We start from the raw sequence: 27,508 nt of genomic DNA, 5'->3' as shown, positions 1-27,508 counted from the left end.
AGGAGATAAAATAGGAACAAGATATAAATATTTCAGTTATATAAACTAATATAGAGAAAAAAATGTTAAAAAGCTATAAGGTATTGGCATTGTATAGGTGATGACCACATCTAATACTTTTCCAATTATTTAGAGAAAATAATTTAATTTTTCTTTAGTATTGATACTTTATTAGAAAATTTACAATAAGCAATAAAGACATCAAATGTGTCAAAATACAAAACTGTTTGAGCTAGATTGTGTAAGATCATGAATTGGGAATGCACATAAGTAGCAAGAATAATTTTTTATTTCCAAATTTTGCTTAAATTAATATATTTTATTTCAACATCAAAATCATCAGAAGCATAGTAAACTGGAAACCCCATTACAAATTTCTTGAAAAAGTTACATAAATGTTTCAATAGATACAAGTAGCATGTAATTGGAGTTATTGAAAAAAACTTTCAAATACGCTGATTACATTTTTAGGTCACAAAATCACCTTTAGTAGTTGAAGGAGGTAAAGACATTTAAGATTTGGGATATTTTATCAAATCTCATGCAGTTTTAATTTTCATTTACTTTTCTGTAAAGAGATATAAAATCTCAAAAAAATATTCAAATCCCCGTTCTTTAAATCTTTCTTCTAAAGCATCAACCTTCTCAAGAAACTGAATATTACTTCTTGAGCCTGGAATAAGAAGAAAGGACTTAAGCTTAATAAAGCTTAATATTGAGGGGGGTGATGCATTCATTCAGGACACTCGGAACAGAAAGAAACTTGACACAAAAAGACATGGTTCTTGCTCTCAAGGATCCTACTCAGTCTAGTAACGGAGGAGTTATTTTAAAAAATCTCATCTGCTTATATCATGTTTTGAATGTCTTTAAAATGAAATTTTCTAGAGTAATCTAAATGAAATTGGGGAATTATTAGGGACGAAATCTTCTAAATTGTGATTCCAGGGGGCAGCTGGGTAGCTCAGTGGATTGAGAGCCAGGCCCAGAGAAGGGAGGTCCTGGGTTCAAATCTTGCCTCTGACACTCCCTAGCTATGTGACCCTGGCCAAGTCACTTGACCCCATTGCCTAGCCCTCACCACTCTTCTGCCTTAGAACCAATACACAATATAGATTCTAAGACAGAAGGTAAGGGTTTTAAGAAAAACAAACAAATAAATAAATTGTGATTGCATAGTAAGAAAAAAAATTTTAATGAAATAGTTTTATGATTTCAGATTATGTACATTTCTAAATTTTTAGAGGTATTATAGACTAGTTGGGGAAAGGACTGTATTATTTCTTACTAACTGTACAACCTAATACAAATAGCAAGTCTCTGAGACTCAGTTGCCTCATCTATAAAGTGAAGGTAATAAAACTTGTACTATTTACCTCACAGGATGTTGTAAGAATCACATTAGAGTGTAATGTTATAATAAAATGCTATAATATTTAACATGACATTGTTATTATCCTAACAATAAAACAACATTCTAATAGAATTCATTGTTGTATTTATTTTTTTTTAATCTATAAATGTAATTTGGTAACTTACCAAACAAACTTTTAACTTCACTGTCAGAAACATAAAATGGTGGGCCTAAAAGAAAGATATATGAAAGAAATATAGTGAAAAAAATTCTCCCAATTCTAAAAATAACAAGTTATTTTTTCATCTCCTTTATTAGACACTGTTAAATGAGGAAAAGGGAATACCTGGGATGATGTTATAATGGTTAGTTGGTTTGTGCCTATGAACCAAGCCTCAGGATACTCCCCCTCCTTGAATACTCCCCCCCCCCCCCCGCTTGACCAGCCAGAGAGCTAATGGCTGCCCTCTGTGCCTAACTGATTATAATGATGGTAGAAGAAACTGTAGAGGTATGAATCAGATGAGGAATATTGAAGGAACAGAGACTAATGGTAGACTAGGGAATTTTGCGTTACCCAACCTTTCCCAAATATTCCTTTCTAATCACCCCTACCAGAGGAAACCAGTAACAGGCAATTTAGGATTTTGGCTTTACCTAAGTTTAAAGAAAGGTTTCTCCCTCAAATAAATCTTTGCTCTCTTTAACCTCTACTCCCTCTTCTCCAATTAATTTGACTGCTACTTTGTGATCAACGATGTTTATTGAGGATAGGCTAACAAGGGTGAAATAAGGGAAGGGGTAAAACAGGAGTTCCCTATCTAAAGTCTCAGAGAAATATGCAGGTTCCTTTAGCTTTGGCCAACAGCTACAGGATCAGCCTGGAAGTTGTCTCAATCTTCTTGTCTTTCTATTTCAGTCTAATCTAATCTATTTTAGATGTGACAGGTACAGAGGAAGATGTTTCTCTTTTCAGGCTGACACAGTCTGCCCTCCAGGGTAAATCCTCTCGGACAGCTGAAAGTCCTGTCAGCCCTCAGGTCTCCAGATACTGATGAACAAGGTCACTTCACAGTCAATATGGCAATAGTAATGATTGGGATATCCTCTGGAAATGCTGTAGATTCAATCCCGAGGTCAGACTCAGACTCCTCTCAGTCTAGGGTTCAAAACTGAACTCCCCCTTCAGTAACTCCTCCTCCCACAAGCCTTTGCTTCTTCCAGTCTTCTAACTGCCATTGCTGTCAATCTAGCTTCATCAGCATTCCTCTGCGTCAAAATCCCTTCCTTCAATACAAAGCCCACTTTTCCAACTATGTGAGACTGTATAAGGAAATCAAATGAATACACCCTTCTCCATATATCTTACTTCCAAAGAATGGAATTTCATTAGCAAAAAAAGGAAATTCATAGTGCATCCTGTCATTCCTAGTTTGTAAAGGTGGAGAAAATAAGCATGGGGAATCCGCAGTTAGGGCAGGATAACTGTTCCACAGAATTTCTGACAGTTCTTGGGGATGTTTCTTGTTTACTTCCTCCTACACATACCTATAAATCTTTTCTTTCATGTGTAACATTCCTAGCAACAAGTTTCTGCACTGTACTTTTTTGGCTACCTTCTATATACTTAAAAAAAATAGTATGATAAATTTTGCTTGTACAGAATCTGTTTTCATTCAAATAATATAGTTATTTGCAAACATTAGGTCTTGTTTTATGATTAATTTCTTAGATGTGATTTTCAAAATGGAAAATAAATAAAAATACACCTTGTTCCACAAACAGGTCCAGTAAGAACATCAGCTAATACTTAACTTGAAATTTTTCATTCATCAAAAATATGATGCATTCCCCCTGCCTCCCTCATTCTACCAGAGACTGACTCATCCATGTGCACAGTTCAACTTCAAAATTCAATCATTCCAAATAGAATCAAACACAGACAAAAATAAATATTTTTCTATAAACTAAAAAAAAGATGGACAACGAGGTATAAAGTAGAAACCAAAACTATTTTGATTTACTGACAGATTCAAATCACAAGATGAATTAAAAGATTAAATCTTAAGAGTTTAGAAATCAAACAACAGAAAAATGTTAGAATCCTCCCTACCTAACATACTCCTTAATTGCTCCTAGTCCATACCTTTTCCACTCTCATGATAATGAGCAAACACAAATATTCACAAGCAAAATACTCCATGATTGTAGAAATGTATCGTACCTATCATGGGGCAGACTAATTTCTCCCCTCCTCAAGTCCAAAGCTCATTTAAGCTCTCTTTTCTATAAATATACAGGAATATAAATCTCTTCTCACACAGACACTTTTCCAGCCTTAGCCAAGACTGAATAAAAAGATGATAAGCTAAAGGAAAATAGACATTATTTAATATGACACTTACACATACAAGGTGTTACAAAAGTATATAATGTTCTTTTTTCAACATTTTAAAAGTTCAACTTTATGTTCAATCCCAATTCTCTTCCTCTTACTGCCCCGCATTGAAAAGGTAAGAAAAATGGTATTCACTATAACTATGTATACTGTGGTAAAACAAATTTCCACATTAGCCATGTTTTTTTAAAATGGCAAGAAAAAATAGAAAAAAATATGCTTCAATTCGCATTCTGAATCCATCATTTCATTGGGAATAAGGTGGGTAGCATATTTCATCATGAGTCCTTGGAATGGTGGTTGGTAATTGTTTTGATCAGAGGTTTCAAAATTGTTTATCTTTACAATATTGCTGTTACTGTATAAACTGGTTCCCCTGTTTCTGCTCACTTCATTTTGCATCAGTTCATCTAGGTTCTTCCAGGTCTTCCTGAAATCATCTCCTTCATCATTTCTTAGAGCACAATGGTATTCATTGCATTCATGTATCATAATTTACTTATTCATCCATTCCCTAATTTATGAGTATCCCATGGTTTCCAAATCTTTGCCACCACAAAAAAAAAAGAGTTGCTATAAATAAAAAGGACATATAAATTCTTTTCTTCATTCTTTGATCTCTTTGGGATATAGGTTCAATAGTGGTATTGCTGGGTCAAAAGATATGTACAATTTAATAGTTTTTATACCATTAATCTTGCTCGTAACCATCTATTCACCTTACCAGTTAAAATTATCTTGGCTTGCACCAAAGATTCTAAAAAGATAAATGTAGAAAAGCCATTTTATCTGGAGGCAAAAGTATGGATTCTAGACCTGTATCTATGACTTTCTTTGTAGGTATAAGACTGTAATTCACCTCTTTTAATTTTAATTTTTATTATCTTTAAGTTATCCTTGTACATAGTTCTTGTGAGGAACTAATTCATAAACTCTAAAACACAAATTTGATAAGTTTCTTATTAGTAACAGCTAAAAAAAATATTTACCTGAATGTTTAGTTGTATCATATGAAATAATAGCCAGGAGATAGTGAAAACTCTTTTCCAATAGAGACAACATTAACTTGGCATAGCTAAAAAAGAAAACAAAAGGTAATACATATTATTTTTCTGTGCAAAGTAAAAGCTAAGATATCTCTTTATACAATAGCTATAATGGTAAGGAGACAGGATATCATTAAATGTTAAAGTGTATTGTAGAGATTAAGAACTGTAGGAATTTAGGGAAGGAAGATTTAAAGATTTGATAAAAGTAGTATAAAGCTCATTCTCTGAAAAATAAGAACAGACCTTTCTGAAAATTAAAAACAATTTTTTTATAAAAAAAATTTCACTCAAGCAGTAAAAGATTAAGTTATTGCCAAAATTTCAATTCTAAGTATTAATATCAAGAAAGGAGTAAGAGAAACCTGTCTAGTCCATTTGGGGACAAAGAACTTTCATATTGGGATGGAGACTTGTAGTTCTTATCAGATCAGTGTCAATGAGAATAGAAAGGAATATATCTTTTTTAGCACAAAAATTGATCATTTAAAAGGTCAAAAAAAGCCTTACAACCAAATGTAGAAACTCAGAAATATTAAATGTGTCCTTTTCAGACTATCATGCTATAAAAATTATACTCAAAAAGGGTTACAGAAAAAGAGACTAAAATTAATTGGAAACTAGATAAACTTATCCTAAAGAATGAAGAATAAATCAGACACAATCAATAATTTCATTAAAGAGAATGACAACAAGGAGATGATACACTAAAATTATCGGGATACAACCAAAGCCATATTATGGGAAATTTTATATTTCTAAACATTTACATCATATAAAATAGAGAAAGAGGAAATCAATGAATTAAGCATATAACTAAAAAAAATTCTAGAAAAAATTTAAAATCCCAAATTAAACACCAAATTGAAAATCCTGAAAATCAAAGTAAAAATTAATAAAACTGAAAGAAGCCCAGTGAACTAATAAATAAGACAAGGAGCCAGCTATGTTTTAAAAAACCCTACAAAATAGATAAACTGTTGGCTAATTTGTTTTTATTTTTATTTAACATGATTCATGTTCTTTTTTCCCTTTTCCCTTCTCTCCTCCCAAAGCTGACAAGCATTTCCATTGTACTTATTTCTATAGGAAGACTTTGCCCCTAGGACTCATGCTTAAAGCTCAGAGCCTTCAGGGATGCAGCACAGTAGCACTTAATGAATGGTGGGAGGGGATCATTCCAGGTATGCCAGATATGTAGAAATTGAAAAGTCATCATCTTTTTTTAAAACCCTTACCTTCCATCTTAGAATCAATCTAAGACAGAAGAGCAATAAGGGCTAGGCAATGGGGGGTTAAGTGATTTACCTAGGGTCACAGAGCTAGGAAGTACCTGAGGTCAAATTGGAACCTAGGATCTACCATTTCTAGGCTTGGCTTTCAATCCACTGAGCCACCTAGTTAATTTGCTACCTAATAACCCCAACCATTGGTTAATTTGATTAAAAAAAAAAAAGGAAGAAGAAAATCAAATTATCAATATGAAAAGTAAAAAGAGGGAATTCATAACCAATGAAGAAGAAATTAAAGCAATTAATAGGAGTTATTTTGCCCTATTACAGGCCAATAATTCTGACAATCTAAAGGAAACATGAATATTTTTTAAAACTAAATTGCCCAGATTAACAAAAGAGGAAAAAGAATTTCTTAAACAATCCCACCTCAGCTATACCTATCAAACTACCAAAAAACTTTTTTACTGAATTGGAAAAAAACCATAACAAAGTTCATTTGGAAGAACAAAAGACCAAGAATATCAAGGGAAATAATGAAAAAAATATGAAGGTGGCCTAGCAGTACCAGATCTTAAACTGTACTATAAAGCAGGAGTCATCAAAACAATATAGTACTGGCTAAGAGACAGAAGGGAGGATCAGTGGAATAGACTTGGGGTAAGTGACCTCAGCAAGACAATTTTTGATAAACCCAAAGAACCCAGCTTTTGGGACAAAAACAAAAACTGAAAATTGGAAAACAATATGGGAGAGATTGGGCCTAGATCAACATCTCACACCTTATACCAAGATAAATTCAGAATAGGTGAATGACTTGAACATAAAGAAGGAAACTAGAGGTAAATTAGGTGAGCACAGAATAGTATACTTGTCAGTTCTATGGGAAGGGAAAGATTTTAAAACCAACCAAGGGTTAGGAAAAAAATCACAAAATGTAAAATAAATAATTTTGACTACATTAAACTAAAAAAGTTTTGTATGGACAAAACCAATGCTACCAAAATTAGAAGGGAAACAACAAAATGAGAAAAAATCTTTATATCAAAAAACTCAGACAAAGGTCTAATTACTCAAATATACAAGGAGCTAAATCAATTGTACAAAAAAATCAAGCCATCCCCCATCAATAAATGGGCAAGGGACACGAATAGGCAATTTTCAGATAAAGAAATCAAAACTATCAATAAGCACATGACAAAGTGTTCTAAATCTTTAATAATTGGAGAAATGCAAATCAAAAAACTCTGAAACAACTCATACCTAGCAGATTAGCTAAAATGACAACAAGGGAGAGTAATGAATGTTGGAGGGGATATGGCAAAATTGGGACACTAGTGCATTGTTGGTGGAGTTGTGAACTGATCCAACCATTCTGGGTGGCAATTTCAAACTATGCTCAAAGGGCTTTAAAAGACTATCTGCCTTTTGATCCAGCCATAGTACTGCTTGGATTATACCCTAAAGAGATAATAAGGAAAAAGACTTATACAAAAATATTTAGAGCCGTGCTCTTTGTGGTGGCAAAAAATTGGAAAATGAGAGAATGTCCTTCGATTGGGGAATGGCTGAACAAATTGTGGTATCTCTTGGTGACAGAATACTATTGTGTTCAAAGGAATAAAGAACTGGAGGAATTCCATGTGAACTGGAATGACCTCCAGGAATTGATGCAGAGTGAAAAGAGCAGATCCAGGAGAACATTGTACCCAGAGACTGATACACTGTGATAAAATCGAACATAACGGATTTCTCTACTAGCAGCAACGTAAGGATCCAGAGCAAGGCTGAGGGACTTAGGAGAAAGAAAACTAGCCACATTCAGAGGAAGAACTGTTGGAGGAGAAACACAGAAGAAAAACAACTGCTTGAACACATGGGCTGATGGGGATATTATTGGGGATGCAGACACTAAACGATAACTCTAGTCCAACTATCAACAATATGGAATTAGGTCTTGATCAATGATACATGTAAAACCCAGTGGAATTGTGCGTCGGCTAAGGGGGGCTAGGGAAGTTTGGGGGAGAGGGAAAGAACATGAAATATGTAACTAGGGGAAAATATTCAAAATAAAAATTAAAAAAATAAATAAAAAACAAACAATACCACCTCAGAAAAAGAAATTAAACAAGCCCTCAATTTGGAAAGCCTTCTGAAATGTCTTATATCTTACTCAGCATCACAATAGTCATACTGGAGAGAAACCTTGTGCATGCAATGAATGTGGGAAAGCTTTCAACCAAAGGGGAAACCTTAATGTACACCAGAGAATTCATATTGGAGAAAAACCCTTTGAATGTAAGGAATGTGGGAAAGCTATAATCAACACCAGATAATCCACGCTAGAGAGAAACTCTTTTGAGTAGAATGGATGTGGAAAAGCTTTCATATATACAGAACATATTAATGGACATTTAAGAATTCATCATGGATAAAACATCAAAGTCACAATTCGGGAAAGGCTTCATTTAGAAAGCATCAAATAATTCACATGAATAAAAAGCTTTATTAATGTAACAATTTGGGGTAAAACTAGAGGATACTCCATCCTTCATCAAACATTAGACTCCATAATGTGAAAAAATGGTGGGGATGTAATAATGTGTACTCTGCTACAATGATTCTGCTATTCTCTCACTGCTTCATATCTTATTAATTAGGTATCAGATATTTGGTGATGTCTCTATTTTCATTTTTGTAAATAATTTATGTAATATGAAGTCTAGTTGTTCTTTAAATGTTGGATAGAATTCACTTTTATGTATACCTCACCTTATTTCCACCTCTCTCCATCCCTATCTTGGGAGTTCATTTACAATTTATTCACTTTCTCCTTCTGATACCAAATTATTTTAGGTTCTCTGTCTTATTCTGTTAATCTGTGTGTTTTATATTTTTGTAAATATTAATTTCATTTAAGTTTTCAGGTTTTTGTCATATAATCAGATGTATTTGATTTGTTGTGGGCTTCCAATTTTTGTAATTTTTTTTTCTCATCACTTTAGCTAATGAGTTCTGTTTTATCCATCTTTTAAAAACTTGCTGTATTATTTATTATCTCAATAGCTATTTTTGTTTCTAGTATCAGAAACCAAGGGGATCAGGAATGACTTCAAGTAGAAGATATCTCTGGATAATGCAGAAATGTTGAATAAAATATATCCAAAGAGAGAAAAAAACCATATCTATACTAAGAAAAAAATCCCAGGGCCAGATAGATTAGCAAGTGAATTCTACCAAACACTAAAAGAACAATTGATTCCAATACTATATAAACTATCTGGAAAAATTGCTGAAGAAAGAATTACTAAATTCCTTTTAAGATATGAAGATGGTATTGATACTTAAACCAGGAAGAAAAAAAAAACAGAGAAAGAAAACTATACACCAATTTCCCTAATGAATATGGATGCAAACTTTTAAAATAAAATACTAGCAAGGAGATTGGAGATTACAGTCATATATTACAATAATCATACAGTATGACCAGGTGGGTTTTATACCAGGAATGCAGGGATGGTTCGATATTGGGAAAACTATCGGCATAATTGATCATATTAATAACAAAACATGTAACAGAAACTATATGATTATCTCAACAGATGCTAAAAAAGCTTTTGACAAAATACAACACCTATTCCTATTAAAAACAGTAGAGAATAGTGGAATAAATGGAACATTCCTCAAAATGATAAGTTAAAAACCATCAGTAATCATTATCTGTAATGAAGATAACCTAGAAGCCTTACCAATATGATCAGAAGCAAAGCAAGGATGCCCATTATTACCAGTACTATTTAATACTGCAATAGAAATGCCGAGGTTTGTATACCAGAGAGATCAAAGATAAAGGGAAATGACCTGTGTTTACAAAAGTAGCTCTTTTTGTGGAGCCAAAGAACTGGAAACTAAAGAGATATCTACCAATTGAGGAATGGCTGAATAGATTATAGTATATGATTATAATGGAATACTATTGTGCCATAAAAAATAATTAACAGGATAATCACGAAAACCTGGAAATACTTTTAAGAACTAATGCAAAGTGAAGTGAGCAGAACCAGGAGAACTTTGTATACAATAATAGCAATAATGCACAATGATTAACTATGAATGTTACTCAGAGTTAGTATCAGCCATGCAAGGATCCAAGACAACTCCAAGGGACTCATGATGAAAAAGGCAATCTACTACAATAGAAGGAGCCAACAAATTCTGAACACAAATTGAAACATATCATTCTTCATTCTATTTTCTTCACAAATTTTTCTCTAATATAAGTGATATGTGTTTTTTACAACATGATGAACATGAAAATACATATTGCATGATAGCACATGCACAACCTATATCATATTACCTGCTGTCTTGGAGAGGGGGAAGGAGTAGAAGAGGGGAAGAGAACATAGATCAGAAAATATAAAAGATTATTAAAATTCTATCTACATGTAATCTGTTAAAAAAAACAAAATAATTTTTAAAACGAATCAGATCAGCATCATAGAACTCAGAAAAGTCTAGGAGAGGAAGGTTTAATGGTCTTATGCTACTAGCATGAGCGACAATGGAAAACAGGCTAATACTTGCATACACACATATATCCAAACAGAAATGTACTCAGAGAATAGATTTGATTGGATTCATTTTGATTCAAACATTTAGTAAGCACCTATCTGTATTTTTTCAATGAAATTTTACTTTTTTCAGTTACCAAAACTGATTTTCTCTTCCTTCTATTCCTCACTTCCATTACTGAAAGAAAAAAAAAAGGAAAGAAAAACAAAACCCTTGTGAAAAGTATACAGAGTCAAGCAAAAGAAATTCCTTCATTGTCCATGCCTGAAATAAATTGGCTTATTCTCCACCATGATTTCTCCACCTCTCCACATAACACGCTTCATTAAGGGATTTTTAGAATTATGGTCAGCCATACTTTGTCAAAGTCAAAGTTCTCATGTATCTACTATGCATGAAGAAATGTGCAGGGCGCTAGGCAAAAAACCTAGCTCTCAAGGGCTTAGGATAAGGAATAAAATATGGATATAATGAAATTTGAGATCAGTGAAGATAATTGGGGGTGGGCTGGGCTGTTAGGTTCATATTCTTATAAAACTGACAAAGTTCTCTCTATGTTTTGGATATGAGAGGTCATTCTGAGAAATTGTGTATAAACTACCCCCCCTCCTCCATCTTCTTCCCTTCTAATCTTGGCTACATTCATTTTACTTGTACAAACCCCCTTTTTTTTTTTAATTTTTTTTTAAACCCTTAACTTCTGTGTATTGACTTATAGGTGGAAGAGTGGTAAGGGTAGGCAATGGGGGTCAAGTGACTTGCCCAGGGCCACACAGCTGGGAAGTGTCTGAGGCCGGATTTGAACCTAGGACCTCCTGTCTCTAGACCTGGCTCTCAATCCACTGAGCTACCCAGCTGCCCCTACAAACCCTTTTTAATGTAACCAAAAGTATTCATTTCACATCTCACAATACTTTCTATCTTTTGTTTATTCATAAATTTTTTCCTATCCATAAATCTGATAAGCATGTTTCCTGATCTAATTTGCTACCAATATTTGGTTCAGGAATGGCTTTGACTAGGAACTCTGAAGGAAAATAAAAATTTTGAGGGGTAGCCAGCAGGAGGGAAGACATTTCAGAAACAAAGACATTTAACACTGAGGTGAGATGGTTAAACAATCTCGCATATCTATTCCCTTTTCTCCATTCAATAAGCCCCTCTCCTAGTTCAGACCCTTGTCATATCCCATCTAGATTACTAAATTTCCTAACTGATTTGATATTAACCTATCTTTTCACTAATCAACCTTTGCACATAGCTATCAAAATAATCGTAGTAAAGCAAAAGTCTCTGCTCAAAAGAATCTTTAGTGGCTCCTGTTGTCTCCAGGATAAAGGAGAAGGGAATAAACATAGAGTGTCTATCATTTGCCAGGCACTGTGCTAAACATTTTTAATAGATATTATTTCATTTGATCCTCAATGTGTCACTTAATGCCCTTCACAATTTGGCTCCAGACTACTTTTCCAGATTTATTTCACATCACTCCTCTTTATACCCTCTTTATTCTAGGCCAAACCAGCCTACATATTGTTTATATCCCCTCTTGATCCCTTCAAGCAGAAGGCTGTCCACAATTTCTGGAGTGTAATCCTTCATCTCCACGTCTTAGAATCCTAATTTCTTTGATGACATATGTACTCCTTTAGGAGACATTTATTGATTTCCCTAACTATTAGCATTCTTTGATTCTGCAAATTATTTTGTAATTTTACTTATCTGTTTATATGCTGTATCCACTGAAGAATGTAAGCACTTAATGGATAGAAAGTGTTTTTCATTTTTACCTTTGTCTACCTCCCTTTTTTAAAAAAAAACAAACAAACCTCTGTCTATCCATTTTTACTACTGTCTGCCTTGTGCCTTACACACAGCAGATGTTCAATAAATGTTCACTGAACTAAATTGAAATAAGCTGCAAAGGCAGAATGGTCCTAGGTGGTAGGCTTTAATACCAAGGTGAGATGTATTTTATTGTCGAAGAAAGCCAGGCCAGACCTTTGCCTTGGGAAAATAATTTAAGTAGGCATATGAAGAAAGGGCTGGAGAAAGCAGGGACCTGGTGGCTATCAGCTTTCTTAATACTAGACTTGAAGCAATATTTCTATCAAGAATTTACAAGAATGCTTTTAGAGTTTAGCTTTTTTGGAGGGTGTGGGGAAAAGGTTTGCATGGAGGCAATAGGGGCTGGCCTATGAGATCAAGAAGGGGGTATATGATGAAGCATAATCTGTAGAATAAATGGAATTTCAAATAAAAACTTAAGAAAAGGGTTTCCTCTTTCTTTATAAGATCATAATAAATAGATCTACAGTCATTATCTAGGCTTACTGAAAGAAGAAAAGGTAGTTGAAAGGAGCTAGTTACTTTGTCTTAGTTTCCACTTGGCCTCCATGGCCCTCTATACTTTCTCCAAAGACACCATACTCAGTTTTAATAAACACTTATTAAATACATATGGTATGCAAGAACACTGACTTAAGCACTAGGTAAAATACAAAGATTAGAGAAGATATCATCTGGCCCTTCTAGAACTTTGCCTAGAAGTGTAGGATCCATACACAAATAACTACTAAGCAAAATAATACATAAGTGCTAAGGAGAATTGTAAAGTATTATTTAAGATCCAATGAGTAGAGGCAGTAACAGTGAAGTGGCTCAGTGGATAGAGAGCCAGGTCTGGAGTTAGGAAGACCTGAGTTCATATCCAACCTCAGATACTTCCTAGCTGTGTGACCCTGTGCAAATCACTTAACCCCAATTGCCTAGCCCTTACTGCTCTTCTGCCTTTGAACAAATACTTAATAGTGACTCTAAAACAGAAAGCAAGGGTTTTTTTTAAAATGGGAAATGATCATTAATGAATTGGAGGTGATCAAGGGAAGATTCTTAGAAGTGATAGCACTTCAAGTAGCCTTGAAAAAATGGAAAGAAATTCAAGAGAAGAGTTATAGACTATGAGAGAAATCCACATAAATCAGCAACATTTCAGTACAGTGATACCTTGACACATTAGTATAATTCATTCCATGGCCAAGCTCATAACTCAATTTGCTCATTTTTCAAATTGAATTTCCCCATTTAAGTGAATGGAAATTCAATTAATCTGTTCCAGCTCCCCCCCAAAACATGATTTTTTTTTGTTTTATATGCTTTTGAATACAAAAATGTACTTTATAAATAACAAATAAATATATTTATAGCTAACAATAAAGAATGTAAAAAATAAACTTGCTTATGAAATGTTATTTACCTTCAAGATCAAACAAAAATGCTGGTGGAGAAAGTTTTCATATTGCTTAACATAACTTCCATTCTACACATGAATCCAAAATTGATTGTATACATTACTATATTATATGTAACTTTATTGCTAAAGTTAATTGCTATTTTTTTACTTTACTTATGTTTAGTTAGAGAATTTTGTATCTTTTAAACTATGTTCCCCAGAATTCCTTTCATCTCCCAGAATCCCTTTCCCTGCACTTCCATGTTTGCATGGTCACATTTTGTTTATAAATTCTGTAATTCTGCCCCCCCCTCTTTTTTCATGACCATGGCTGGGTTTAGCCAGCTTTTTTTACTTTAGTTATTATTAATAAACTTTAATAAATATAATAGTTGCATATTAATTTTAATCTTTACAATTAATTATCATCTTCTTCATTGAATTTTGGCTATTTTGCCATACTTTCCTTGATTTCACTTACAGGCCATTTCAACAAAAACCTTTCCATGGAAGTTTGTTTCTTCCTCTCTTTCAGAATGTTTCCATAATGTGTGAAACAAGTGTCGTTAACACAGCTCCAACACATGATCTGCTGCAACTTTTTCTGAGTGTGTCTTTTCAAAACACTGTTTAATATTTTCCCAATTCCTCAACATTTCTGTAACCTTGCTTGTATTGATTACCCCATCCACCTCTTTTGGAATGTTGCAAGCAAAGAAGCTTGAAGAGCAGGAGCAACAGTTAGAAGAGCAAGGGAGGCTTGTGGGAAATAGAACTGGGAAGAGGGACTTCGTCTCTGGACTCGGTGGGAGATGGAGGGCTTTTACCTCACCTCAGGATTCAGATTTGGATACCTGGGGTTTTCCTTATCTTTCCCTTTGTTTGCTATTGTAATTCCTTCAATTCCTCCATCATCAGGGCCCATGGTTAAAAGTTAAGAAATTTGCCAAAAAAAAAAAAAAAAAAAGAAGAAGAAGAAGAAAGCAAAAGCAATTCAATACAGATGCTCACATGGCCAGATAAACATTGAACTAAACAAAACATCCTCATGTAACTTGTGAAATCAAACATTTGGCAGGATATCTAGTGATGGGTGGTGGAAGGTCATGATTCAAATATCTGCTCATGACTTAAAGCAAAAATTCCACTCGTGATTGCTTGTATCTCAAATTGCTCGTGACTTGAAGTGCTCTGTATATTGCCACTATATCACTGTATATTGCCAAAAAAATCCCAGTAGGAATAGGTAATCCATTTAAAATAGTTACAGAAGTCATAAAATATTTGGAAGTATATCTACCATAATTCACCAAAGGACTATATGAATCCAACTATAAAACACAGAGGAAAAATAAAGGTAGATCTAAGTAAATGGAGAAGCATTAATTCCTCATAGGTAGGTCAAGCCAATATAATGAAGTGGATAACCTTTGACCCAAGTATAGCACTACTAGATTTATACCCCATATAGATCAAAGAGTAAAAGAAGTTATGTGTATAAAAATATCTATGGCAGTTCTTTTTATGGCTGTCTAAAACTGGAAACTAAAGGAGTTACCTGCTTTTGGAGAACAGCTAAATAAATAATGGATTGTGAATGTAATGTAATATTATTGTGTCATAAGAAATAATACAATGGACAGTTCAGAGAAAACTATAAAAACCTATGAACTGATGCAGACCAGAATGAGTAGAACTTGGAGAACAATGTATACAATAACAAGATATAATATTATTATTATGACTCATATTATTGTTATGATTAAAAGAAAAACTTTAAAAGACTTTAGAATTCTGATCAACACAATGAAAAATCATGAATCCAAAAGAATGAAATGAAACATGCCAGTTATTTATAGATAGGGAGGTACAGAAAGAGACATACATTTTTGGATATGGCCAATTTGGGAATTTATTTTAATGGAATTGTCTAACTATGAAGCCATCTACTGGGGGCCTAATTTTTTATTTCTAAAAAATATGCTTAGTGGAAGACTGGGGATAAAGGGAAGAGGGAAAGAGTAATGAAAGAAAAACAAAATGATATTAAAGTATATATTTACACACTTATTTCAATATAACTTACCTCTGTACTTCATTGTTGCTCTGAATTAAAACTTAGGCAATGAATTATATTACCAAAGAGGAATGATTAAAATATGGATCAAAGAGCTACTAAAAAAATTTCCATGTAATGTCTTAATAGGATAGGCTTGCTATTGATATTACTGTTATTAAGAATGAATACTTCAGGAATTGATGCAGAGCGAAAGGAGAAGAGCCAGAAGAACACTGTACACAGAGACTGATACACTGTGGTAAAATCGAATGTAATGGACATCTGTACTAGCAGCAATGCAATGACCCAGGACAATTCTGAGGGACTTATGGAGAGGAACGCTACCCACATTCAGAGGAAGAACTACAGGAGTGGAAACACAGAAGAAAAACAACTTCTTGAACACATGGGTTGAGGCGGACATGATTGAGGATGCAGACTCGAAACTACCACACCAATGCAACTAACAACAATTTGGAAATAGGTCTTGATCAATGACACATGTTAAAACCAGTGGAAATTCGCATCGGCTAAGGGGGGGGGGGATGTTGGGGGGTGAAGGGGAAAGTAAGAGCATGAATTATGTAACCATGTTAACTTTTCTAAAAAATAGATATTAATAAATGTTTAAAAAAAAAGAATGAATACTTATTGAAAAAAGAGGTTAAGTGAATAGGATTTAAAATAGATACTACCGTATTTTTATATCACTGAAAGAAATAAAAAACTATTATATCCAGAAAAACATAGGGGAGAAAAGGTTCTTTCTTTTCTCAAAAGGATATTTGGTGGATACATGGTAATGGGAAGAAAAAAAAAGACAAAATAGAGAAGGAGAAGCAGAGTTAGAAAATAATGAAGTAAAATTAAAGCAAATCCTTGCCTCAGTCCAGCTACAATCTGTAAATATAACTGTTAGATCTGTATGATATTCTCCTTTCTATGAAGGTGTAAACTAATTTTCCCTAATCACTTTTTGAACTTGTCATCAATTTTCCTCAAAGAATGAAATTAGGTGTGATGAAATTAGGCAGAGGTTCATTTTCTCATATAAATTGGGATAAATCACATTCATACATATACACATACAATATTGAGATCAATCACATGCATTTCTAAAACATGTGCCAGGTATTGTGTTTTGCATTCAGAGGATACCTTTTAACTTATCAGGTTCAAATATGGCAATAAAACCTACCAAATCATGAAAAATCAAACATTTTTGAGCAACCATATTATGCAACTTCTCTTATCATATCAAGTTAAGATTTTATAACATGTTAAGAATCCTAACTTTAACTAAATAATATAATCAATTTTACTTAGCATTATTTTGATAATTATAATTATACATATAGCTATTAAACAGAAAATCTTATATAATAATACTTTTAATTATAATGTAGCATGCCATATTTATGTTTTTCCTAATTAGAATAGTAATAAGAAAAGCAAAACTACCAAAGAAACAGCAAAGAATTTTGGAAAGTCAATAAAATTGAGATGATTCTATTTTTTCATAAATAATGAAGGTATAAAGATTATTGCTTAAAAAAAAACCTTCTGAGAATACATTTTTTAAAAGCAAGATAAAATACTAACCGTTCTCGATCACTTGGATTAATAGCAACTAAGGAACCTCTATCCCAAATCCTGTCAAATTTGCCAACATGAGCCCTAAAAGTAAAAAAAAAATAATAATAATAACCTTTAATGGAAGGGGGAGAGTCTGTAAGTTGCAGGGTAAAGGAAAGTATATTTATATTAGTGCAGGGCAATTCCATACCAATAGTTTTCTACATATATGAAATTACAGTTCCATCTCATTCCCCAAAATGGGAGGGATGGGGGTGCCATGGGAAAAACAAGTCCAGAAAGATTAGCTTCTTTTCTTGTTTGGGGAAAAAGCTTTTCTTCTGGAGCTAATGCTATGATTTCATGATAGAGTTAATAGTATTCTAATTCTTCCCAATCTACCTCTATCCCATATTGTAAGGGTTATGTAAAATAAGAAAGGGGACAATTATTTCCCTCTTTAAAAAGGAGGGGCAATGGCATCAATAACAACCAGTGGGGTTGTTATATAGGTATGATTCTCATGATTTGGGGCATGTAAGGAAGAAGCCCTGTTGAAGGCCAACTCTGCTCCTATCCCCCATATAATTGCAGTTTAGGATTCTACAGGGAAGTTAGTTATGTGGTGGGGTAGGTGAGATCTCTTCCTCTTCACCAAAACGTTCATTTCTGGTTATAGGTCCAGGGATTAGGTGGAAGAGATTGTACAGCTCAAGGCCACAATAACTTCTGTAAAAGAAAGTTTTAAGTCAAGGTCAAAGACTCTAAGTGTAATAAAGACATCTGTACATATGATGAAAAAAGAAAATATGTGGAATTAAAAAGCAAATTGATCCTCTGTATGCACTAAAGCAAATATCTAGCTCAGATGAAAAGACTCTATAGATCTTCTTGCCAGACATGTGGTTTCAGACATATAATTTATACCTACCTGGGAAGGTCAAAAATATTGCAACAGTATAAAGTGATATTCCCTGATGAGCTCTGAAACATCAAAAATCCAGAAACAAAAATATTTCATAAGTAATCTTAAAAATAAAAGAAAGTAAAAATCCAGAAAAGTAGAGAGAATGATAAAATTTTAAAAGGATAAAAAAAATTTTTAGTCTCTACAATATCATTTTATTCTAGTCTGTTTTAGTAATTCCTCATTTTAGCAGAAAAGATACTCTTCCTGGATGTATTAAAAGAAAAGCTTGCAAACGTTCATTAGTCTAGGCAGACTATGATATATCATTCACTTCAGAACTTGCTACAATTCTAGGAATACTAGAATCATACAACAAGTATCTGATCCTGATTTGAACTCAGGTCTTCCTAACCCTAAGCTTAATGCTCTCTCCTTTAATATTCTAATTCTTCTAATAATACACAACTGTAAATCTGTTTACCAAAAGGCTGATTGAAACTGAGGTTTTTCTGAAGTCTTTCACTGAAAGTTAGTATTGTTCTAACTCTCTTTTGGCATATGTAAGAGAACTGAATCCAACACCTTCCATTTACCAAGTATTGGATAAGCAAAATAATATTCACTGATATTTGCATTTTGTTTTAAGCTTTGTGAAGCTTATATTATATATTAATTGACCCTAGCACAATGGAGAGAGCATTAAGCTTAGGGTTAGGAAGACCTGAGTTCAAATCAGGATCAGATACTTGTTGTATGATCCTGGGCAAGTCATTTAACCTCTGTTTACCTCAGTTGTTGTAAGGGTCAAATGAGATAAAGCACTTAGCACAGTGCCTAGTACATAGTAAACACTATATAAGTGCTAGTTATTAGCTGTTATTATTATTGATCCTTACAACAAACCTGTGGGGTTGTTATATAGGTATGATTATTCCATTTTACAAACTGTAGAAAATGAATTGAAGGGATGTGAAGTAATTTGCCACTGTCACAGAATTCGAATCAGTGCAGCATTTGAACTCAGATCCCTTCAGGACAAAGTCTAATCACTATTACGGTCTTTGAGCTATTCCTGCTACCTCATCTGTCTGAAATCTATCAATCTTCAAAGATAGAGCTTGAATCCTACCTCTTCTGGGAGACCTTCCTTCACTGCACAAGACTCCATGATTTCTCTCTCCTCTAATGTAGTTATTTAAAAATCTATACTATGTCCCTGCCATACATGTGTATGGATGTTTCTTTAAGTAGATTATAAATTCCTTGAGTGTAGGAATCATGTTTTAAATTCCCCTCCCTCCATTTCCCATTGGTGCTCAGCATATTATAGTTTCTCAAAAAATATTCAATGTCCTTAGAAATAATCTAATTCAATCCCATCATCTTACAGAGAAGGAACCTGGGTTTCACTTATACAGTTAATTGCACTGCTAGTAGGTGGTCAAGCTATGTCAATAAGCATGTATTAATAACAATTTATTAATACTATGTGGAGGTTCTGGGCTAAGAGCTGGACTACTGGGCTAGGTGGTCAAGCTAAGACTAGGAATTAGGTCATACAACTTTTAGTCTTAAAATACGTCTACTACCTCATGCTTTCATGAAAAGAAAAGTAAATTGATTTAGAGATGGAAGGTCCCTGAGTACAAGAAGCATCTTATTTTACAAATGAAGTAATTGAGATTAAGAGAAATTAAGTGCCTTGCCTAGGGATGTCGTACTCAGACTGAGTCCATGACCATCATCTTCTGGGACTACCTAGTTAACTATCTTTCATTATTTTTTGTTTGATAAATTATGTGGTTAGGGCAGTACAATTATCAGGTCAGTTACAGGATGATTCCTGTCAATTCTGGGGTCATAGGATAAAAAAAAAAACTAAGAGCTGCCTTAAGTATCATTTAGTTAATACTATCTCCTCATCTTACTCTGAGAGTTTCAGTGACTTGTCTCTTCCTACTGTATGACCCTGAGCAAGTCTCTTAACTTCACCTGCCTAGCTCTTGCCACTTATGATTTGGAATCTATACTTACTATCAAATTTAAAACAAAAGTTAGGGATTTTTTTAAAAAGAGTTCTGAATTAGCGGCCCAAGTTTGGAAAAGTTTCATGGGTTCTTCCTGAAGCAACTTATTTTTGGCAAGTAATGAATGCCAAAAAGCCATTAGATCATTTAGTCAAAAGTATATGAGTGTGTTTATGTATTGGTCAGGGGAGTTTCAAAATTGTGTTTCCTTTCCTTCTTCCTATTCATATATAACTCGGTCCTTAGAAAATGCTTAAATTGCATATAATTTTTTAGGGAGATAGGTAAGTATTTGTGTCAAAAATAGACAAAACAAACCTTAAATACTTTGCCTCCTGAAATTCCTGCAATTGGTTCTTCTGAATAAGATAGATTCTGCTCAGTAAAAAATTCTCGTATGGCCAGTTCACTGATTTCTACTCCAACTACACTATGGCCCAGATCGGCAAACCTGTATGTTGAAAACAGCACAATTAGTATCTGTTCTCTAGTTGTTGTGTTTGGGGTTTTATCAGATCAGCAGTTCTAAGGGTAGAGAGATAATGCCAGATGAGCTAAATTCCTTCTACAAATGCAGAACAGCACTTTTTCTTCAATGCCATTTCTTTAAAATTTGCAATATTCAAACTCTAAATTTTATTTCAAAGGACAGTGAGCTGAAATCTACCTTCATCTCAAAAGTCCTTATGTTTAGAGTCATCAGATTTTATGAATGACAGGTGTCAACATAGAACACAATGGCTACTTGCATGCATTTAACAACCCATATGTGTCAAGAATACTGAAAAACTAAATTTACATATCCTTCAAAATGGAAGGGAATTATGCATACTAAGTCTTAAAATATCCACTGTCAACATGTTGGGTAGAGTTGATTAGCTTCAAATATCAAAGCACACTTTGTATTAGAAACTCTTTATGGTTTGTCTTTGACAAATATACATTCCTACAATTTTTTCAATTATTTATAAGCCCCCAATGCAACATGGGTTTGCAGAAAAATGAGTATTTGTTGTGGTCATCTCTGTAACAATGAACAAAAAGACCTTACATGGTAGGCCCTCTCCCTTCCATGGGAACAAATACAAAGACATAACAGTGGCTTTAAGCCAGGGAAATAAAAAAAACCATATACCCTAATATTCCAACATGGACCTTTTTCTTGGCATATAGTCATCTTCCTACCATGAGCACAGCACTAACTTTTAAGATATTAGGATCATATTATCATAAATTTAGAGCTGGAAGGAGCCCAATGAGGCCATCTAGTCCAACCACCTCATTTTATAGAGAAGGAAAACGAGACTTGGGGAAGTTAAGTCATTTGCCCAGTATCAGAAATAGTGAGTTTCATGTGCAAGATTTGAATTTAGGTTCTTATCCCAAATCTAATACTCTTTCCACAACCCAACATTGCTGCCAGTTTTACCACATTGGCTTCCATGGTATGACGATAATAACCTACACTTACTTTAATGTTCTTTTTATATTCAGTGCAGCATAGTGGATGGAGAGCCAGTCTTTGACTCCAGAAGACCCAGGTTCAGATCCTGCCTCTAATATGTAGTGTATGTGTGATGTCACTGAATTTCTCAGTGACATCAAGAAACTCAAAAACTAAATTCAAGGGCAGGTTTTCATCTGCCTTGGCAGAGGGAGCTCCTCACCAGAAAAGCCCTAAAATGGTACAAATCAGAATAAGAAAAATGATATGCTAGGAGACAGGAAGTGGGTTTAAAAAAACTTCCACATTTCCCAAAGCTATATCATAAAATCATGTCATAGAATATATTTTGATCAAATGTAGGATTTTCGAAACTAACAAAATTTGAACATTTAAGTCTGCTCTTAGAAGAAAAAAATTCATTATAGATATTTTTTATTCCTACTTGTCCAACATCACTACTATAACAAGGATCTTTTATCTTTTTCTAAGTCACTTTTTAATTAAGAATCTTACTGTTTTACAACTATCTGGTGGCATGTACCATTATTTCCATCACATTTATGGAAAAACGAAAGCACAGGCTACTTCAGGTTGGTTAAGATATACAACTTCATTAGAGTATTCTGATTTTATAATAGACTGTAGCTGGGGCAGCTAGGTAGAAGAATGTATAAAGTGTCATGCCTAGAGTTGGGAGGATCTGGGTTGAAATCTGACTCAGACACTTTCCAGCTGTGTGACCCTGGACAAGTCACTTAACACTGATTGTTTAGCCTTTCCTGCTCTTCTGTCTTGGAATTGATACTAAGACAGAAGGTAAAAGTTAAAAAAAATATGTAAATATCTATATATACCTCTTTGTCTATCAAAATAGACTGTACCTGAGAATTTGTTCTGGTGGTCGATAGTTAATATTTTTGTAGGTAATTTTCAATGAGTTTCTGCCTCCTGGTTAACTCAGAATAGTTAAAGTAAGGCCAAAGTAATGGAATTAAGTCCTATGTAGGTTCTTTAGATCTGTTCTATCTCATGTTCATTCATGCTTTTTAACCTGGCTAGTTATCTCATAAATACATGTTTCTGTTATGAAATTGTATGGTTGAATCAGTGTAAAATCTGTCCCTGCTACTGGAAAAAGCTCTCAGCATTCACATTATTGCTTTGTGTTAGTGTCCTTTCATAAGCTGTGCAGCTTTTTAGGATAATCAATTTAGAGCGAGAAGGGATCTTACTGGTGATCCAGTACAACTCTCTCATTTTAAAGAGGTGCAACCTGAGGCCTAGAGAGGAAAGGGAACTTGCCCAAGGGCACTATGGTAGCAAGAGGCAGATTCAAACCCTGCTGTTCTAGCTTCAAATCCAGTCCTCTTTCTACTCTCCCAAGTGCCTCCGTGACATCTGTCTTTGCTCCTGGTTTCAAAACATTTCTTTTTGCTTATGGGTGCACTACAAAAATGTGGTGCAACAAGTTACAATCATCTACCTATCATTCCAGCCTAGGAATATAATTTCTCTTAATAAAGAAAATTCCTCTATAACAAAGTACTCAAAAGATCTTAGGAAAATCCTTAAAAAGCATTTCTATATGATTTTTAAATTGTGTGAGAAACCCATCATATTATCACCAAAGGAAAAATTACCAGTGTGTATATGCTCCTACCATTTCATTTCAACTGCTTTTCCGCAAAGAGGGAAAAATACCCTGAGTCCATTCCTGCCATTAAGAAATGTATTCATGTATTTTCTTAATAACCTGGGAGAGAGAAAATGAACAAAATATATTAACAATTTAAAAAAAGAATTCATTAAAACAGTAAAAGATCGAACTACCTTATCAGTGGACTCTTTTATACTTCTTTGTCAGCAAAATTAAAAATATTAACAAAACAACCCTGAACACTGTAATCCTATTTTTTTCTGAATTAAAAAAGCAATGAAGTTTGATAAAATCTGGTGTCTTGATGAGAATTGAAGGTAACCCTGGGTTCTTGAAGGATATATCAATGGAGTATAAGCTCTACTAAGCTAGAAGGGCTTTGAGTATCAATCAGAGAATACTTTCACTTCTACTTTGGAAAGACTCATTGCTAGAGAGGTCACAGATTGACTCATTTTTTAGTCAGATTGTTTTAAAAAAAACATCTATTAAATGGCAGAATAATGGCTCTCCGCATTGGAGCAGGGAATATCACAGATCCTAGAAATAAAAGAAATGGAAAGTGAATGTTTATAACTCTTATTTATCATTGCAATTCAAGTACCTGATATTTTGTTCCTGTTCCTCACTTCGTTGACCAGTTGCTGATGTAGTAGGTTCCCAAAATGTATACTCAGATTTTAAGAAATACTTTGTAAATACTATGAAATATCGTAGTGAAACTATCACTGATAATCTAATCCCTAAATCTAAGTCAATCTTTCATCTACATACTTCTCAATCTCTCAGATTCATTTTAGACACAATAAGATGGTACAGTGGAAGGAAGGAGGAGGAAAAGGAAGGAATTAAACATTTAGCAAATGCCTACTGTGTGCCAGGCACTGTGATAAATGCTTTACAAGTATTTTCTCATTTGATACTCATAACTACCCAAGAAACGGGTACAGCAGTAAGAGTGTTAAACTATCATCAGGAAAACTAGAATTTAAATCCTGCTTCAGAGAACCTGCTAGAAATGTTTCCTTGGCCTGGGCAAGTTGCTTTGCCTAAGCTTCAGTTTCCTTATTAATAAAACGGGGATAATAATATCACCTATCTCACAGAATTGTTTTAAAGATCAAATGAGTTATTATATATAGAATGCTTTGCAAACCTTAAAATGCTATAAAAAATCCTAGCTATTATTAGCTATTTTTGACTATCCTCTGCTCCTGGAAACTCTCTCCTTTCAGGATTCTTGCAAAACTTTTCTTTCTTTCTTTTCTTCCTGAAGAGAAGGCCTAGTGGACCGCTCTTTCTCAGTCTCCTTTGCTGGCTAATCATTTATATCAAATTCCCAAACTCTTAGTATATTCTAAGTCCGTCTGTCTGAATATTCTCATGATGAAGTGTCCTTACTCCTTACTGTGGCTAGTCCTTCTACTTGTTTGATCCATCCCATTCCATATAACAGTGCCCCCTTTGTCAGCCTCACTCTTTCACTAATTTTCATTCTCTCCCTGTTTGTTGGTTCATTTCTTACCTCTGACAAATATACTTATATCTTCTCTATCCCTCACTTGAAAAAAAATTCCTCACTTGATCCTTGCATCCCTGATGACTTTGTCCTGTATCTCCTGAGAGCACCAAGATGGCACAGTAGATAGAGCACAAATCCTGGTGTCAAGACATGAGTTAAAATCCTGCTTCCAACACTTACTAGTTGTATGTGACACTGGGCAAATCAATTGATCACTGTCTTGGTTTCCTAATCTGTAAAATGGGGCTAATAATAGCACCTAACTTCCAGGGCTATGTATGGATCAAATGAGATAATAATTGTAAAGCATTTAGCAGAGGGTCTGACACATAGTAAGCACTATATAAATGGTAGCTATTATTACTATCATTTTCCTCAACTCTTTGTAGTTAAATTCCTCAAAAAGGCCATTTACAATAGATGCCTCCATTTTCTCTCTTCTTCCTCTCTTAAGTCCTTACAATCTGGCTTCTGATCTTATTATTCCCTGAACTGACTCTCTCCAAAATTTAGGAAAATCACAAATTTTCATAAAAATTAGGTTGGAGTAGAGAGAAACTTGAGGGAGACAGACCCACCAGCAGGCTATTGCAGTAATCCAGGTGTAAGGTGATGAGGCTGGCACTAGAGAGGTAGCAGTCACAGGAGAGAAGATGTATTTGAGAGATGTTGCAAAGACAAAATTGATAGGCCTTGGCAAAAGATTGGATATGAGAGATGAACTATAATGAGGAGTTGAGGGTTGTTAGTCTGAGGGACTGGGAGGATGTGGTTGCCATCTACAGCAAGAGAGAAGGTAAGGAAGTGGAGGAAAGTTTTAGTTGGGGTTGGGGGGGCGGAGTAATGAGTTTCCTTTTGGACCCATTGCATTTAAGATCCCTATTGGACATCCAATTTGAGATATTTGAAAGGCAGTTGGAGATATGACAGTACAAGTCAGCAGAGAGACTGGGGTAGGATAGATTTTAGAGCCATTAGCATGGATGTGGTAATTAAATCCCTAGCTGCTGATGAGAGCACCTTACACCAAGATTACTGCAATAGCCTGCTGGTGGGTCTGTCTCCCTCAAGTTTCTTTCCACTCCAAACCAATTTTTATGAGAACCCATGATTTCCCTAAAATGCAAGTCTGTTCATGCCACCTCCCTCCTCAACTCCATTGGCTTCCAATTGCTTCTAGGTGCAAATATAAATGCTCTGTTTGGCATTCAAAACCCTTCATAAACTATCCCTCTCCTACCTATCCAGTCTTGTTATACCCTATTCCTCAACAACACATATTCTTGTTCCAGTGACACTGGCTTGCTGGCTGTTCTAAGAACAAGACACTGTTTCTCAGCTTTGGGCATTTATCTTTCCCTGTCCCCCAAATTGGGAATGTTCTCTCTTCTCTACTCTGACTATCTCCCTAGCTTCAAAGCCAAATTATAATTTCACCTTCCATAAGAAACCTTTCCCAACCTCTCTTAATTCTAGTGCCTTTCCTCTGTTAATTATTTCCTATTTATACTGTAATTAGATTGTTTTGTATATATTTGTTTGCCTGTTGTCTCCCCAAGTAGATTGAAAATCCTTGAAGTTTAGGGCTGTCTTTTGCCTCTTTTTGTGCTTGGCACATAGTAGGTTCTTAATAAATATTCTTTTTTTTTTTTTCTTAATAAATATTCTTGACATTATCAGCTCTTATGGATTTAATGATCATTTCTAAAAAGTTAACTGTGAAGATGGAATTAGTTTTCCCTTATTTATTCTCTAGACCAACAGTCGGCAACCTTTTTGGCTGTGAGAGCCATAAATGCCTGCGGAAGGCGCTAGAATATGGGGGGTGGGGTTGAAGGGCCCCCTGGGGCACATCCTGGGGCTCTGCCCAGACTGGCCAGACGGGAGGTGGAGCCAGATATGGCTGGAGAGCCATACGTTGCTGACCCCTGCTCTAGACTTTAGCCACTAGGAATGTATACACCCCACTCCACTTAGAATTAAGTGGCGAGGGGGCGGAGGTCTGTAACCCACGTGTTCTAGTGAGTGACAAATAAAAAACTGACTGCCCCCTGGGCAGTCCAAAGCAAGGTTAAAGCTGCCATTTGTCCACATAGAACTGGAGGGTGGACGAAGGAGGTGATGCCAAGAACTATCTTTTAAATATGATGGTAACTTCCTGTGAGGGGAATTTGGCCCTTTGAACTTGGCCTTGGAGGAGCTCAGGTTGGAGACCTCAGATTGCTTCCCTTTGGACTGCCACATGGGTGAGTGAAAGGCTGACTCCCTTTCCTTGGCTTTTCTGGAAGTGATAGTTTCCGAAGAGGCCTTGTGGCTAGAAGCCTTGTTTAATTAACCAATGTGCACCCCCCCCCCCCTTTGCTGGGGCCTCTGAAGCCCTGCCTGGTTTGGATCTTTGGACCAGGCTGGAGTAACTCACTCACTCTCTCTCTCTCTCTCTCTCTCTCTCTCTCTCTCTCTCTCTCTCTCTC

The 27,508-nt window shown here is 34.7% G+C and overlaps 1 protein-coding gene across 2 annotated transcripts in view; it reads right to left on the bottom strand.

Annotated features, from left to right (window-relative positions):
* Window positions 1–271: 271 nt before the first annotated feature.
* TPMT (thiopurine S-methyltransferase) overlaps window positions 272–27,508 on the bottom strand; it is a 38,437-nt gene continuing 11,200 nt past the window's right edge. For both annotated transcript variants that reach the window (XM_044667515.1, XM_044667521.1), the window contains exons 3-9: window positions 23,519–23,611; window positions 20,730–20,862; window positions 18,406–18,458; window positions 17,502–17,576; window positions 4,742–4,827; window positions 1,540–1,584; window positions 272–673 (exon numbers count right to left, since the gene is read on the bottom strand). In XM_044667515.1, the coding sequence (XP_044523450.1) occupies window positions 561–673; window positions 1,540–1,584; window positions 4,742–4,827; window positions 17,502–17,576; window positions 18,406–18,458; window positions 20,730–20,862; window positions 23,519–23,611 (598 nt within the window). In that variant the 3' untranslated portion in view covers window positions 272–560. The remainder of the gene's footprint in view (window positions 674–1,539; window positions 1,585–4,741; window positions 4,828–17,501; window positions 17,577–18,405; window positions 18,459–20,729; window positions 20,863–23,518; window positions 23,612–27,508) is intronic.

Source organism: Gracilinanus agilis, chromosome 1 (genome assembly GCF_016433145.1).
Source record: "Gracilinanus agilis isolate LMUSP501 chromosome 1, AgileGrace, whole genome shotgun sequence".
Lineage (NCBI taxonomy): Eukaryota > Metazoa > Chordata > Mammalia > Didelphimorphia > Didelphidae > Gracilinanus > Gracilinanus agilis.
This window is presented reverse-complemented; position numbering and strand designations above follow the sequence as displayed.